Here is a 17,909-nt window from a genome sequence, read left to right as displayed (position 1 = left end):
TCACACTCACAGTTTTTCACAGTTGGGCCCCACTGGGCTGGTGTACTTTCGCGGATTTTCCCTGCCTGGTGTTACACACAGGGACTGGTTTGATTCTTATGTCCCTTCCTTTTTATTTGAGGTTTTTTTTTTCTTCCTTATAGCTTTAACAAAGCTTTCTCTCTTTTTTTTCCCATTTGGATTACTATATGTTTTGGTGTTGGTTTGTTAGGGTCTATTATATTAGGAACTCTCTTCAGTTCCTGGATTTGCACTGAATTTTTTTCCGAGAGGGTGGGAAAGTTTTCTGTTAATATTTCCCTGACTACTTGTTCTTCCCCTTTTCCTATTTCCTCCCTTTCTGGCATACCCACAATTCTTAGGTTATTTCTTTTGTCCTTGTTCATTAGATACTGGACTTTTCCTTCCAGTGCGTTGCCTTTTATTTCCTTGCTGGTTTCTTGGTCGCTTTTTGTTTGCAGTTTTCCTTCGTGTTCTTCAATGTGCTTCTCCAACTGTGTGATCCTGCTCAAATGGCTTGTTATGTCATTTTTAAACTCCTTTATTTCCCTTTGTATGGAATCTCTCATATTCTTTGACAGTTCTTTAATTTGGCTGATTTGTTCCTCCATGGATTTCTTATATTAGGTGGCTAGTGTTTCCTTCATTTCCTTAATAAAGGATTTCATTTTGTTCTTCATGGCTGCTTTTAAGTCTCCTTCCAATGGATCTGTGTGTTTTGTTGGACTTGGAAACTTGCTAGGGTTTCTCTCCATATCTCCAGATGTTAGGGTTCTCCTTAATTTACTCATATTTCTTTGCATTTATTGGTGTGGCTTGGAGTTCAGTGCCTTCCAAGTTCAGCCTGCTTTTGCCCCCTATGGCTTGGGGATTGGTCCCCTCCCTGAGCGTGATTCTAGAGGGTTCTGTTGGGTGGGCTCACCATGATTTGGCTCCTCCAGTGTTCTCTAGTAGGGTCTGGTCTGTTTTTTCCTTTTTTTGGCAGGTAGTGCAGTTCCGCTCCTGGCCGCAATGTTGGAGGGCGCTGTTGAGCCTAGCTCCCTGTCCTCCCTCCTTTCCCTGTGAGTCAGCGGAGCTTCACCTCTTCCAAGCCTCAGCTGAGGAAATTGTTGCAGCCAAACCCACCTGGCATTCTCTCTTCGCCCCTGGGGGTCACAGGTCCACTCCGGGGCTCAGGGGGCAGGCTGCTCTAGGATACCCTAGGTCCGGGGAGTAGATCAAAGCTCACCCGGTTTATAAGCTCTAGCCCTTCCCAGCAGTGCAGAGTGGGTCAGGCACAGGGTTCTCTGGGTGCCCACGTGGGGAAGTAGCCAGGTGGCGCACTCCTCCTGCCTGCAGTTGGGTCGGGGGTCCCTGAATTCAGGCACGGGTCTGCTGCAAAACGCGGGGTACTGTGCCCACTTGGGGAGGTGGCCGGGTGATGGGCGCACTCACTCTGCCTGCAGTCAGGGAGGGGTCCCTGAATTCAGGTGCAGGGCTGCCTGCCTGCAGCCAGGTTGGGGGTTCCTGGGTTCAGGCACGAGACTTGGTTCTTGTTTGATTTTTGATCCATCCAAGTAGTCCTTGGCAGACCCACGAGACTTCTTGGTCAACTAGCATATTGGTCCTAAGGTCAAACCCAACTGGCTTGCATACAAGGTTCATTCATACTATAGTATCTTGCCAGAACACAAGTGCTTTCTAATGCCTCTCATTTTTTTTTGAAACATAGCATATGGGTGAACACTGTAGGTGAACTTGTTTACCTAACCTTTGTCACTGTAAGCAAATTAATTCACTTCTCCCTGTGTCAGTTCTTCTCATCTCTTACATAAAAATATTAATAGTAAGTATTCCGTAGACATGTTGTGAAAGTTACATGAATGGATACACAAAGAGTACTGAGACAAGAGCTTAACAAATAACAAACTTTGAATAAACTCTATTTAGTAACCAGTACATTCCCCAGATTTCCTCTTCTTTTCATTCCCATCAATTATATAGAAAGACTAAACATGGTTGATTTAAGTAGTGTTAAAAGCCATCTAAGCTTTAACAAAACACAGTCACCGGTTCTTTTTGTTTTGTTTTGTTTTGTTTTGTTTTTGATTTTGGGTCTCATCCAGAGGGGCTCAGGGGTTACTCTTGGCTCTGTGCTCAGAAATCACTCCTGGCAGGCACAGGGAACCATATAGGATGCCATGCTTTGAAACACCATCTGTCCTAGGTCGGCTGTGGGTAAGGCAAATGCCCTACCGCTGTGCTATCTCTCCGGCCATTACACAATCAACAGTTGAGCTAAACAGAATACGATTGCCCAGAACAGTATTTACATATCACCCATAGACCTATTTAAAATTATGTATCTGCTACTGTGGTTGCTTTTGTTGAGTTACACTCAACAAATTAATCTGAAAGGCAAACATGCTTGTGAAGAGGAGGAATTTTTAAGAATATCAAAAGGATAAATTCACAATTCCTTCAAAGTAAAGTCCATGATGCACTACAATAACCCAGAATTTGTTCTTCAGAAACAGTTTCCTCCTGTCGTAGCCAGGAGACTGTATAAATAGGATTTTACAAGTAGAACTTTGTATGTTTAGAAATCTGTCTCACAAAAAAGGCAATTTAGTACACTAAGGTGGACACAAGGTTCTCTGTCTTTTGAAAGGGGTGGGGGGATTACATTCAAGAGTACATTTTGAACATACACACAATCTTCCAAATATCTAAACCTTTCTGTTCAGCCAATTTCAAATATTGGCTCAGAGAATTAATTCTGTGACCTTTTGTCTGGAAGTAAATAGTGCTCTCAGAATCCTTTCCCATCTCCCACCATGCATGAGATGTCAAATTCATATCCTGGCTATTTTTCTGGCACAAACTGAGAGACATTACATCCTCAAAAGAAAAAAAAGTGCAGTTGAAAGGAATTATTTGGCAAAGAGTAAACAGCTTGTAGAATTATTGTCATAATCATATCCTCAAAAGTATCTATTTACTAGTTATGTCTTTTTTAAGCTGTCATACAATTGCTTTATTTTAGCCACATATGGGGAAATATGTACCATATTAGTGGGTAGGATACTGAATTTCTTTTCCAAAAATTGCCTGTAAATTAAAGATGTGTCCTGAGCACATCAAAGGAAAGCTAAATCAAGATTCAATTAATCATATTCTACTGTTTTTGGAAATGAAACTCTTTTTGAGAAAGAGAGGACACTCTGTTATTTTACTGAGTCAAAACATATAAACAGGATATGCAAGATTCAAAAAAAAATTTCTTCCAAAATGTTTTGACTAAATAAAATTGCAATGTTTATAAAGATATCCATAACCTCTGATTAAAAATTACTTCATTAAAAATTGAGGTATGATCAGTTTTTGACAAACTTTGTGTATAACATACTATCTATTTCAACCATTACCAATGTATTGAAAAATATTTTGATTCCATTTTAGGGAATTTATTAAAATGACAAATTTTTAGCTCCAAATAATTTTTAATTTGTTGTTAAACAAATTATTGCATCAAAATGCATCATTTGCATCATAGTGTTCATATTTGCAATTTTTTCTTTAATGTAAAAATAATTTTAAATAATTTTAAAGTACCACTGGGGTACTTCAATAAAATTAGTTTTATTAGGAACTAGAACTTTAAGTAATGGCTCTAACTTATGTGTAATTATAAGTATGTTTATCTATATTTCTATAAAATGCTAAATGATACATTTCAAGCTGTCTCAGTTGCTATATTTAAAAGAAAATATTGAATATTTATTATAAACAGAAAATAAATATAAACTAGATATATAAAGAATAACTTCATGAATTTTATATATTTTCTTATTTGACATTTTATGATGATGACTGTATAAAGAATACATGACTTTTAACAGGAATTACATTGATGAATCACAAGGAAAAGGTTACTATTGCTCTACTGCTAATTTAGGGTTTTGTTGTCACCCAATTTTGGTCAGCCATTCAGTTTAAAATTCCATCATCAATTCAATTCTATTACTTTCCCTTTTCCATTACTTTTCCCTTGAACAAACTGATATGTTAGACTTCTTCATAAAAAATATTTCTAAGAGTAAACATACATACTTCATCTTATAATGTTTTCTGTGACATTACAAATTTTCTTGTAGAAAACCTGCTGCTTAAAAAGTAATTCTTGGGGGCCGGAGAGATAGCATGGAGGTAAGGCGTTTGCCTCTCATGCAGGAGGTCATCGGTTCGAATCCCGGCGTCCCATATATGGTCCTCCCGTGCCTGCCAGGAGCAATTTCTGAGCCTGGAGCCAGGAATAACCCCTGAGCACTGCCGGGTGTGACCCAAAAACCACAAAAAAAAAAAAAAAAAAAAAGTAATTCTTGAAAGTGTTTCTTTTTCCATTTAAAAATCAATGATTTTCACATTAAGAGTTGTCATGGAAGAGAACTTTTCATATAATTCCATAAAATAGTAATTATATTAAAACAAAAGTGAAATTTTAAATCTTTGAAAAGAACTTGTAAATAGCATTTTAATATAAAAGTCTTCTTTTTTATTTTTAATATAGCAATGCAAGGGTAATTGGTAAGGTTGAATTTACTAGTAGTATTAGGAAATAAGTAGTGGGAAATATTCAAATGTATTATGTGCCTCCACTATATATCATTTTACAACTGATAAAATGGGGTTTATTGAATCAATAACTTGTAAGAAACCATAGAACTAATTAATGGATTCCTAAAGTACTAGAAATTACATTTTTTTAGATTTCTTTCTTTTTATAATATTTTTTATTTAAACACCTTGGTTACATTTTTATTTAGTTTTTATTTTCAAAAGTAGCAATTTCAGTTACTAGTACAATCCGGACATTATACTGATATCTTATATCCAATTTTTGTAAATGAGTGAATTAATACTTTCACCCTCATGTAGATAGGAAAAATATTATACCAATATTTGTCCCCAATCTTAGCTTGTCAATTGTAGAGCTTAAATCTGGGAGAAGAGTATCATTCAAAGTTCTCTCTTTCTCATTTTTTAAAAATAATTTTTATTGTGACCAAGGTGAATTACAAATCTTTCACAGTAATATTTAAAGTACATAGTAATGTTGAATCAGGGACATTCCCACTACCAGTATTGTCCTCTTTTCACCCCTGTGCCCGGCATGCATCCCATATCCCCCTCAGTTGCCCCTGGACTGCTGGTATAACTGGTCCCCTCTGTGTATACTTGTTGTAGATTGGGTATTGATTCTGTTATTGTAGACTTTTAATTGTCCTGCTACCATCCATTCCCACCCTCAATTTATGAGGTAGAACGAGATGATTCAAGTTATGTTGTTCTTTTTGAAATAAATAAATAAAAGCAAATAAAAAAGAAAAGGAAAAAAAAACCAAAATTACAAACAAACAAAAAACTGTTCGTCTAAAGGTTATAAATATCAATTTAAAAGAAGAAAAGGAAATAGAAGAAAAACATAACCAAAAAACAAACAAACAAAAAAACACAAAATGCAATGCCTTAATCTTACTATATTTAAAACAACCTCCCAGCTTTTCTATCCACAGGCGTTCTTGGATACAAAGGGTGGACAAACTAAGATGGCATCTCGGGGCTCAGTCACACGAGATACCATACCCAGCTTTCACTACGAGAATGTCACAAGAAAACTCTTTAACATACACTTTATCTCTAGGTTATATCTTCTTTTAGGATTTGAAGCATGTGACCAGACAGACCACCAAAGCTGCAATTGTGATGTACAGACTTATACTACAGGCCCTACTCATCGAACACATTCAACCAAACTAGAATTCCCTTCCTATTTTCTCTTCTCTTCTCACTACTTCCTTTTTTCTTTTTTCATTTCTTTTCTTTTCTTCTCTTTTCCTTTTTTCTTTCCTCTTCTCCATTTCTTTCTAATGTATTTTCTCTTTTCTTCCTTCCTACTCCTTCCATATACTTTCCCCTTTTCCCTCTTTAGAAATCCAACTATTCCTTCACTCCTCAATCCCATCCAGACCTCCCACCATATTAAAACTCTTCACCCTCAGTTCTTAATCCATTAGGCATCAAGACTGACCTCCTACCCCAACGAACCGTACCCAGCACCCAAGCGAAGGGGCACCCAGTCAAACCCACACCTCATCCCCTGCTAGAAAAGGTAACCAACTCCCCTGCGGACTCATGCTGCATGGCCCTCCCTACCAACTCCCCCTAACGTGGACTGTTACTTGAAACCGGACTTAGCTCTAAAAGTATCCCCAATGCAAGAGCTCTTCCAAGACCTCTCTGCCACAAATCTTTTACCAATCTCAAGAAGGTCAGGGGCTGTGATGGAAAAGTGCCTGGGAACCCACACACCACAAGAAAATCCAAAAAAAGACAATGGGGAAACCTAAACTTCCAACATAAGTATAAGACCTGTATTATACCACTGCCTTACCTGCTTTTCCCCAAAAGTAAAGTAGTCTCTTTCATCACTTTGTTCCTTTAATTACTTTGTTAGTTCATTTTTTAAATGTTTGTTCTACATATACATAGGTGAGCACATATATTTTTATTCTTATTTTTATCTTTTTTGGGTGTGTGACCTGTTTCTGTTTTCTTCTATGTCCACCCCCAAATGCACCAACAATATAATGTAGCACCATTTCTCCCTGCAAAGGCACACTAATAAAAGGGGAACTCTTACATATAAAAACGAGCTCTTAGCTACTAGGGATAAGAACTCATACTTGTTTACAATATAGGGATATCTCCCACCTTGAAAATATGTCATGCAGATGCAACTTAGACCCCAGGTGATTAGACACCATCCATCCAGCCTTGAACCCTAGATCCCAGACATAGAAAGGACAAAGTTCTTCACAACAGCTACGGGAAACAAATCCCATCCAGGACAACCTCAATACTGCTGGGCCACCAACAAGTGCCAGCTCTAATATGATATCCTAACAACGAGGAAAATGGGAACAACTTGACCTAAGAGCAGGTTTTCCTACCTCACCAGCTAATGATAAGACAAAATCAGTAGACTTGTCACCCTTTGGTCAGTTCAAAAGCCAAGATCGCGATTTACTGATGTCTGGCTACTAGAACCATGACTGGACTGTATATATCTTGGGACCAATAAGAAAGCCCTAGTCTAGGGTTTGAATTATGACCTGCACAACAACCATGATCCCCAGTTCCAAAGGTCTGGCTGAGACAATTGCAATAGAATGGGTCTTCTGGAAACACAATGAAAGACGCTATCCTAGGTTCCATCCTAGGATCAGTGTAAAGACCAAGACCACCAACCACAAAAGATGGATTAAAATGACACCAAGGGAATAGAACTTCTAGAACCACAAAGAAAAAGTTCATCATAAGTCCCACTCCTGGACCTGTGCTGATACTGAGATCTCTAGACACAGAGGTCTGATTTTATCACCCAGGAAGGAGCAGAAGTCTTCCAAACACCGTGAAACAAACACTAAGGGGAGAGTAAATGAACCTGAATGGAGTCTATAGTTAATCCCATGACAATATACTCCAAGGGTGGAGGAACCCCATATATCTTAGGCCAAGTGAATTCCTTTGCGAATGACCCCAATATTTACTGTGCCAGTGCAGGAGGGAAAAAAGGCAAAAAGCACAAAACATTTTTTATGTTTTTATATATTATTTTTATATACTCATTTATGATTAATTTTTTATTTTTATTTACCTATCTACTTCTTGTCGATTTCTTTATTTTGGTGTAGTTATTGAAGTTATTGTCCCCATTTATATTTATGTTTTTTCCTTCTTTTCTTTTCTTTCTTTATGTGCCCTGCCATGTTTTTTTTATCTCAAGACCATAGCTTATTTTTGTGGTGCTTATCGTTGTTATTGTTGGAATGCTCACTGGATATTTGACACTTCTTTTTGTACTATTGGGTTGTTTCACCTTATTTTTCTCCTTCTTCTCTCAAACCGATGATGAGAGCCTCTAGAAGGATTCCACCCATTTTCGGCGTATTAGACTTTTACCCCAGTTTATTACTTTTCTCTTCTTCAAACAAAACCACATAACTTGAACTATTTAGTCCTGCCTCCCAGTTAGAGGGGGAAATAAGGGAGGCACCAAGATCAAACAGGTGCAAGACTACTAAGTAGTAAACTAGGTACAGTGAGGACCACATTTTCTAGCAGCCCCAGGGGTGAGGGAGGAGGATATGGGAGGTAGGATAAAAATGGAGGTGTAGGGAGGATAAATCAGTGATGGTTATCCTCCTGATTTTATGTAAATATGTACCTAAAATATTATTGTCAACAATATGTAAGCCACTATGATCAAAATAAAAATTATATTAAAAAACCACAAAAAACAAAACAACAATAAAAAACAAAAATCGAAACCAGCGACTACAAAAAAGTACCACAACAATGAAGACAACAACCAAACAATAACCACGAGCATGAAAAAAAGAAATTGGTCCTTCCTTGTCCTTTTACTAGTTTAAGGTCTAGAATATACATTAGCCTAAACCATTTTTTCAAGACTGTTAATGCTGTTACTGCTTTTGTGAGGTGAAAGAACATCATTTCTATGCACTAAGGAACTTACTAATGAGAGCAAATGCAGTGCTTAATTCATATAAACATGACATGAACCCACAATGTGTGTTAGCTCCAATTGGGCCCAGGGCAATGCTTTCATGAGTCTTCAACATGGAGAATTAAGAGAAAAAGGTTGGCACTCATTTTACCGGATAACAGAGAATAATAAATTCATCTGCTTCTGATTTAAGAGTATTCGGTCTTCATTTTGACCCCTTTAAAATTAGTAAAGATCAATTTAGCAAGTAGAGTTAGCTAAAATCCTAAATTTGATCATCAAGGGCCTTTTTTTGGTGCCATGATCCTCACTTATAAATGACTTTTGTTTAAAAACTTTGAATGCAGGGGCTAGAGCGATAGCACCGTGGTAGGGCGTTTTCCTTGCATACAGCCGATCCAGTACAAACTGTGGTTTGAATCGTGGTATCCCATATGGTCCCCCACGCCAGGAGCGATTTCTGAGTGCATAGCCAGGAGAAACCTCTGAGTATCACCAGTGTGGTCCAAAAACCAAAACCCCTCAAAAACCCAAAAACAAACAAAAAACTTTGAATTCAATTCATTTACTTAAGAGCTCAGAGAATTATATAATGCATATAAAAAATAGCTGTACCTTTTTTCTACTAAACATGTCTAGCTTTTCAGAAACAACTTTTAAAGGAAGTTCAGCTCACAATATGAAGCTCACCTCAAAGAGGGGTGAGTGCAGTTAGAGAAATGATAGAATAACCATGTTAATGAGTGAGAGAAGTAAAATACCTATCTCAAATACAGGCAAGGGTGTGGGTGAAGGGAGATGGGGGGCATTGGCGGTGGAAATGTTGCACTGATGAAGGGGGGTATGCTTTTTGTGATTGAAACCCAACTACAGTCATGTTTGTAATTACTGTGTTTAAATAAAGATTTTAAAAAGTGTATTTATTTCCTATTTACATTAAGATAGCCAAAAGTTACAACATAATATACATCTTTTAATTTATTGTGTACTTGTCTATGAATATTCTGCAAGGAAAACTAAATATTTCTTTCCTGTAACTAAGCTCCTAATGCATTTAATTTTCCTAAAATAATTTTAAAAATCCTATAAATGTACTACAGGGTAGGGGCTTAAGAGATAATACAGCAGTCGAGGAGTATGCCTTGCACATGACTGAGATCAATTTGATCCCCGAGAACCTCATATGATTCCCTATGCACAACCAGAAGTGATCCCTGAATACAGAAGCAGGAGTAAGCCCTCAGCACTACCAGATATGCCCCCCAAAACATATAGCAAAAAAATGTACTTATGGCAAAACTATTATTTTGTGCTTATGTGCTATGGTATATGACTAAACATCTGTATATAAATCAGGCAATCTAGAAAAAAAAATGGAAGCTTTTAGAATCCTTAAACCTTTTGCCTGGCTTAGGAAGAAAGTTTAAATGAACAAACCTAAGTACAGAAAATAAACAGTAACTAAATTTCTCCTTAACAAAAATCCAGGACCAGCTGTCTTTACTCATAAATTCCACAACATTTTGTTTGTTTTTTTATTTGTTTGTTTGTTTTTGAGTCACATCTGGCAGCACTCAGGGGTTACTTCTGGCTCTACGCTCAGAAATTGCTCCTGGCAGGCTCAGGGGACCATATGGGATGCCGGGATTTGAACCATCATCCTTCTGCATGAAAGGCAAATGCCCTATCTCTATGCTATCTCTCTAGCCCGAATTCCACATTTTGAAAGAACTTGCTTCCTTTCCAAATTATTCGAAATATCAATGAAAAGAAAGAACATTCCTTAATCCATTACCCTTATCTCAAAACCAGACAAGAACAGTATACAAAAATAAAATTGTGTACTGATGATAAGCATGGATGCAAAATCCCTCAACTATATACAGCTACAGCAAATCAAACTGTTCATGAAGTGAATTAATGGTCTCGATAATTGATTTCATTTCCGTTAAGTCAGTATGGCTCGACAAATGTAAATAATATATCCATTAAGAACCAAAATGGAGGGGCCAGAGTGTTTGTCTTGCACTCAGCTGACCCAGGACAGACCTCTGTTCAATCCACATGCGTCCCATATAGTCCCTCAAGCCTGAGAGATTTTTGAGCTCATAGCCAGGAGTAACTCTTGAGCATCACAGGGTGTGACCCAAAACACAAAAACAAAAACAAACCAAAATGAATATCCTCCTTCTAATATTTAAAAATAAAGCTGAGTGAAATAACCAAACAATTTTGAGTATGGTCTTAAATATAGGTTTAAATGGTGGTTTAGTAATGACAGTGTCTATAGACTTTTTTCTCTCTTTAGGTTTGTTTCTCTAAAGGCTCATTTTTTTTGGGGGGGGGCACACATGTCGACATTCAGGGTTTATTCCTGGTTATGAACTCAGAAATCGCTCCTGGCTTGGATGCCCATATGAGATGCGGGGGTTGGGGGAATAGAACCTTGATCCATCCTAGGCTAGCGCTTGCAAGGCAGATGCCTTACCTCTATTGACACCACTCTGGCCCCAAGGCTCATCTTTTTTTTTTTAATTTTTATTTTGAACAAAGTGGATTACAGATCTTTCACAGTAATATTTTAGTTACATAGCGACATTGAATCAGGGGCATTCCCACCACCAATGTTGTTCTCCCTCCACCCCTGTTCCCAGCATGTTTCCCATATCACCTTTCTTTATCCCTGAGCTGCTAATATAAGTGGTCCCCACTGCATCTAGCATGTTGTAGATTGAGTTTCGATTCTGTTGCCATTGGCTTTGGATTTGGTGTTTAAGTCTGATCATTTTTTTATTTCTACTTAAGGCTCATCTTTTTTTGATTACTGCTCAGTGCATGAAGTTTATGTCTGGCTTCCAGCTCTTTTTCAGGAGAATTATTAACAATAACCTTAATATTAAGATCATATGTCATCCTCATTTTTAATATGCCTCAGGACATTTATTGATATGATGACTCAATACAAGTTGAGTCTGTCATCTTGAAGCTCTCTGTGTGCTTTCCACTTTGTGTCCTTCAGACATTCAAGAATATAATGTGTTATCTGAAGGACATGCACAGAAAATGCAAAATACAGGGAATCAGGAGCTTTCTATTGTTTTTACCTAGGTGATGTTGTGTTTGACTTTTAACCCTTCTTAGAACCCACTTTTGGAACGCTTGTCTATGTCGAATTTCTGAAAGTTTGACAATGTTCTCTTCCTTTAGGGTCCCCTACTTTGACTGAAGGAAGTTTCAGCTCTGGCTGTCTGTGAAGTCAGGTTTCACAAATGCCTTAATTTTCAAGTTTCTGAAAACTTGTCATCACTCATCTATCACATTATTCATCTCTCCTTTTCCCCCATGACTCTCTCTCTGTCCTGTGTGTTAATGCCATTGTTTTTTCTTTAGTAGGTTTATTTTTTTTTTTTTTTTGGTTTGAGGTGAATTTAGGAAGGAAGTGCAGATGGATGCACCAGTTCAATAGGTCATGTGGCCAGAACATTCTGCTTCTTTCCTTAAACAAGCAGAAAAGCCAGACCTCTCAGGAAACGCTCAGACTCTCCATTTGTAAATTGGATGAGTTGTTTTTCAAGCACAAGTTTCGTTAACAAAGAAACTGTTTGGTATTTGAAGATTTCAAAGTCCTGTGAGATTTCCAAAAACAACTCACAAAGAAAGAATTTATTCTTTGATCATGTGAGCCAGGATATAAACCCAAAGTAGGAGCTGAGAGACATCATCTTTTCATCTGCATTCACACTGAAAGACAAAGGGTGTATTTCTAAAGGACTCCATAGCTTTCTTCCAATTACTCAAAAACATATGAGCAATTCATAATTGATGGCACAGTTTTGCATTCTTTAATCAGATTTGAGTATACAACTAAATATTCATAATCAAATAGGATACACGATGGACACTACATTTCAATTATGACCGTAGAAACATTCTAGGCCTTTTAATTTTCAGATGATAATTCCACGCTTCCTCATAAAGTATCCTTGCACCATTCAAAATCTGTTTGAAGTGAGACAATACCTTATAATTAGGAATAATGTCCAAATTAACAAGACAGTTAAATTTTCTCTATTTGCAGTCTGTCATGAATCCCCAAATTATCATTATAAACAGAGCAGAGAAAATCAGTCAAGGATTATTATTTTATGGTTGGAGACTCTGTCCCTAAATATTTGTGTATGATTTTATAATTACTTTAGAAATTATATTACTTTTGAAAATTACAAATACTAATTTTATATAGTAAAATCTCCTGCTCACTCAATTTTCTTTCCAAAGTCTTCAGCTCATATGTATGGTTGATTATTCTCAACCAAGTTGTTTAGTTCTTCCAAATATCTTATTATAAATTTACATATGTATGTGTGTGTATGTGTGTGTGTGTATTTTGTGTATTTTATTGGTTTGATTTTTTGGGCCACATCTGGTGGTACTAGGGGTTAATCCTAGCTGTGAACACAGGAATTACTGTTGGCAGTGCTTGGGGAATTTTGTGGATGCTGGTGATGGAACCTGGGTCCACTGTGTGCAAGGCCCTACTCACTGTACTATTGCTCTGGCCCCATTAGAAGTGTTTTAAATTAAAATAAACATTTATGGTCTGAAATGGTAGAGCATTTAACCAGCTTCTCTGAGATCCTGGGTTCAATCCCTGGTACTACATGTATTCTATTGAACAGCTGTGACGTCGGAACACCAGTAAGTAATGTTCCTATTGAACAAGTAAATATAAAAAAAACTTCTATTACAATTAAATATATTTTGGAAACCTTTTCTTTCTGAAAATACTTTAGTTATAATGTTGGATAGTATCACACAGGTTCCAGTATTATCAGTCAACACACAAGACATATTACATACTAAAAATTACATTATGCCATTTATTATGTAGTGATACCCTCTTACTTTATTTCCCCATTCTTCTTTCTGCTTTTAAAGTTTAAAATAAAATATTTGTCTCAAAAAGGGCTTTTTACAGTATGAGGTTTTAACTGAGTCTACTTATTCTTCCAAATGACTATTCTTTTTTCTTGTTACTATTTAATTGTTGCAGTTGGGTTTCATTATAAAAGTATCTCAAGGAAGCATGAAAAATTAGTAACCCAAATTCCTATAAGCCAAATGGATTAGTTGAAGGATATTTAATTTTTTATTTTTATATATCCTAACAGGTCATCATCTTTGTTAATAAACAAATTATATACCACAAAATAGAATAGGATAACAGTAAATGTGATATCTCATTACTTTCTAAAGGGTGTTTATGAAAAGATGTCTTATTCATTAGTTTATTTCCCTTCTGGAATAATACTACAATTTTAACTTGAACTTTAAATGTAATTTTAAAATTGAAAATGAGAGGCAAAGTCTAATTTTATTAATTCAGATTTACTTACATTTTTCATTCTTCCTTCTTGCTAATGCAATTTCATTAATATATTCTTTATTTTATGGAAACATTTTTAACTCTACTTTTACTAAGCCTTTACCTTTACCCTACCTTTACCTACATTTACCTTGACTTTTCCCCTTCCATCTCTTAAGTAATTTATCACTAGATACAAAATTCCAGGATAACAGTTCCTCTCTTTCAACTCTTGCTTAATATGTCTTTTTTTTTTTTTATTGGGTCACAGCTGGTGACACTCAGGGATTACTCCTGGATATGCATTCAGAAATTGCTCCTGGCTTGGGTGACCATATGGGATGTGGGGGGGATGGATCAAACAGCAGTTCACCCTTGGTCAGCCGCATGCAAGGCAAATGTACTACTACTGCACCATCACTCTGGCCCCCTAATATTTTATTTTTGATTTCATGATTTCTTTTGAGAAATTATAATCATATCATGAAATGGATTTTTCCCTAGAGTTAAAGACTGAATTTTTCCAAGTTTTTTTAGTTTTAAGAAATGTGTGTAGGATGTGAATGAGTAACAGGACTAACTAAAGTCCTTTTTTTTTGTGGTCCTCCTTAGCAGTGCTTAGGATCCTAGGATGGAGGACTCATTTCTAGCAATACTTAGCCTAGTAGTGTATGTCAGTGCTGGGGATCACCAGGACCAACCTGGAGGTGTTCATGATCACTAGGGCTATCCCAGTGAGGAACTTGGGTCTCATAAATGAAAAAATTGTTGTGTAGTGAAAAGGTTGTTTTTTCTTTCATTTAAAATCTGGCATATAGGAAGAAAGAAAGAATTTATTTAAATTACCTTCTATGTTGTTTTACATGTTCTAAGGTCCATAGTCAAACTTCTTTTTTTGTTTGTTTGTTTGTTTGTTTTTGGGACACATCCCACGATACTCAGGGGTTACTCCTGGCTATCTGCTCAGAAATCGCTCCTGGCAGGCACGAGGGGCCATCTGGGACACCGGGATTCGAACCAACCACCTTAGGTCCTGGGTCAGCTGCTTGCAAGGCAAACGCCAATGTGCTATCTCTCCGGCCCCTATAGTCAAACTTCTTATATATCAACCATAGATTTCTTAAATTTGAACAGCAGCAAACAGCAGGTATGAGGCTCATGCCTTGCATGAGGCTGACCCAAGTTTGGTTCTTGGGATCCTAATATGGTCCTCTAAGTCCTCTAGGAGTTATTTCTGATCACAGAGCCAGGAGTAATCCCTGAGCACTATCAGACATGGCATAAAAAATTGTATATTGTTTTTAGCATTTTAAGTTCTCCTTACTAGTAAGAATATAGATATATATCTGCCACTTCTCCCCATAATTTTTGATGTATATGCTTTTATAGTAAACTTACTAAATATTTCAAATCTTCCTTGCTTTGACCTAGGATGGATCATGTAGATATTCATTCATATGGGAATCCAGGATTTAATTAGTTATGAGATATAAATATTTATTTTTGTCTTTATATATGTTAATTTAAACATCTAGTAACATGATAGTTGGGTATTCACAAAGCTGATGCAATTGTCAATTTCATAAAGTGATAGTACATTGTTATTGAATAAAAATGTATTCCACTGTATTAAAATGCATTTCAGTGAAATAAATTTTTCAAAAGAAATAAAAATATATAAAAACATAATAATGGTAATATTTATAAAATTATTTATGTAGCATACTTTATGGAAAATTTAACTCATTAAGTTGATAAGCATACATTTCTGATTTAGTTATTTCTATTTTACACTATTACCTGGCAACATAACAACTATTCCTGATACTGGGTAGATAAACTTGGAGTCAAATATTATTATGAACAAATGCTATTATTAAAAAATTAAAGGAAAATATGTAGAGATAAAGTATAAGACTTACCTCTGTTTATGTTCAGCTTGATAATTTTTAAAAATATTTTATAATCTTTGTTTAAACAATTCCCTATTAGAGTTTATTCTCTGTAAAGAATTAGATATACATTCTGGATCAAACTTGTTGCTTTTCCCCCCCTCTAAATTGAACTAAATGAAATAACAAATATGGAAAACTCTTTTAGGGACATGACAAAAATTTTATTGTCACTCACTCATACACATTTACACTGATCTGATCACTTAGTTATCATTTGTACCATGCTTGAAAAGACAAAAATTAGGTAACTAAGTGTAAGAGCAACATGTTTAGTACAAAGCAATTCAAGATGTTCTAAAATAATACACATATTTAAAAATAATTGATGGAAAACATTTCAACTAGGTATTCTAGATCTTTCTTTCTTTATATAGACTACTTAAGCAAGTTTGTATATGGAAAAAATAAAGCCACATATGTAAATAGCAATCATCTAATTTGATTTTCAAGTCAATTCTAATTTAATTTCTGCTAAGGATTTAAATTATTTATTTAATAATATTTGATTTCTGAGATTTTTCTCAGTTAGATTCTAGATTTGGCACTTGGATCTATCTTTTTTTTTTTCTTTCTGGTTTTTTGGGTCTCACTCAGCAGCTCTCAGAGGTTACTCCTGGCTTTATGCTCAGAAGCCACTCCTGGCAGGTTCGGGGGACCATATGGGATGCCAGGATTTGAACTACCGTCCTTCTGTATGCAAGGCAAATGCCTTGCCTCCATGCTATCTCTCCAGCCCAGGATCTATCATTTTTGGTTCGAATTATTTGAGAAATTGCATATATCTCAGAAGTACAACAAAAGTATATACTCTAAAATTCCAAGACTCTCTCCAAATTCTAAATAAAGTTCTCTATTTTACCAAAATCAGAAAAACTGAAGTCTCTGACTTACCTAATTGAATAAAGAACATTCCCATTCTTGAAAATTCTCAGCAATTTGTTGTCTGTAGTAACTTCATGAAAATTGGCTCCCTTCTCATTGGCAAAGAACAAATCTGGCTTCCAAATGGAGTCCAGCATTGAGGGGTCTAGGTCTAAAGAGTCATCGGGATATTCACTGTATGCTAGACGAGGATCATTCCATTTCTGACGAAGGAAGATGTTAACTCTGTAATCCTATGATCAAGAAAAGAAAGGTTAAATGATCGGCTTTACAAATTTTAGATCCATATTTGCCACTTTTGGGGCTTCACAGAACTGTAACAAAAACCATTGATACCTTTGTGAACTTTTTTTTGAATGGGCAAATGTAGGCACTCACTGGGCAACCATATGGGATTCTGGGGATGAAACCTGGGTTGGCAGAGTGCAAGGAAAAATACCCTAACCACTGTACTAGCATTCCAGCTTCATCTTTGTGACATTTTCGTGCATCATAATCTCACTGCTACTCCAAAGAGACATTATTTTTCTAATTTTTCCCTTTTTTTTTTGTCCTTCCATACACAAAGAAGCAACAAAGGAACACAATTTCCTCTTAACATTTTCCCGTATTCATACAAATTTTACATTTTTGCTTTGTCAGAATGAAATATTGAATTACTGGTAGATGATTGGAGTAAAATATTTTCTACTCTGCATTTATTTTATAAAGCCATTTTTATAGCATATACAAATAACATCCAGTATGCAGTTAGTGAAACTTTCTTGAAAACATTTTTTGTTTATAAAAGTGCATATTCACATTTATAATAATGATGCACTTTCTCATGATTAAGAGAGCATATCAATTCTATGAAATAGACCATTTTAGAAAAAACAAAAATAATTTTGCAGTAATAAAAGGAAGATAAATAACATTACTGCTGGCAATCTTTTAAGATTTGGATAATGAGAGTTCCTACTTAAATATTTCCTGGTTAAATTAAAATGTGGGGCAATTCAATGATTTCATCTAAATTCTTGATCACATGCCTGAACTAATATACAAATAATGATGACTATCAAGAATCTTGCATATTTAATATCAATATATGTTATATGAATATAAGTGCACTATGTCTATTTTCAGAAATTTT

The 17,909-nt window shown here is 35.9% G+C and overlaps 1 protein-coding gene and 1 pseudogene across 1 annotated transcript in view; one reads left to right on the top strand and one right to left on the bottom strand.

Annotated features, from left to right (window-relative positions):
* Positions 1-17,909, top strand: part of LOC126005982 (prefoldin subunit 3-like) — a 1,144,584-nt pseudogene that overhangs the window by 378,223 nt on the left and 748,452 nt on the right.
* The window catches only part of GLRA3 (glycine receptor alpha 3), a 559,340-nt gene that overhangs the window by 85,188 nt on the left and 456,243 nt on the right, over positions 1-17,909 (bottom strand). Inside the window, exon 3 of the mRNA XM_049771299.1 lies at positions 16,784-17,007. Within this exon, the coding sequence (XP_049627256.1) occupies positions 16,784-17,007 (224 nt within the window). The remainder of the gene's footprint in view (positions 1-16,783; positions 17,008-17,909) is intronic.

This window comes from Suncus etruscus, chromosome 4 (assembly GCF_024139225.1).
Source record: "Suncus etruscus isolate mSunEtr1 chromosome 4, mSunEtr1.pri.cur, whole genome shotgun sequence".
Classification (NCBI taxonomy): Eukaryota; Metazoa; Chordata; class Mammalia; order Eulipotyphla; family Soricidae; genus Suncus; species Suncus etruscus.
Note: the sequence above shows the minus strand (reverse complement) of the source record. Positions and strands in the feature narration are given on the sequence as shown.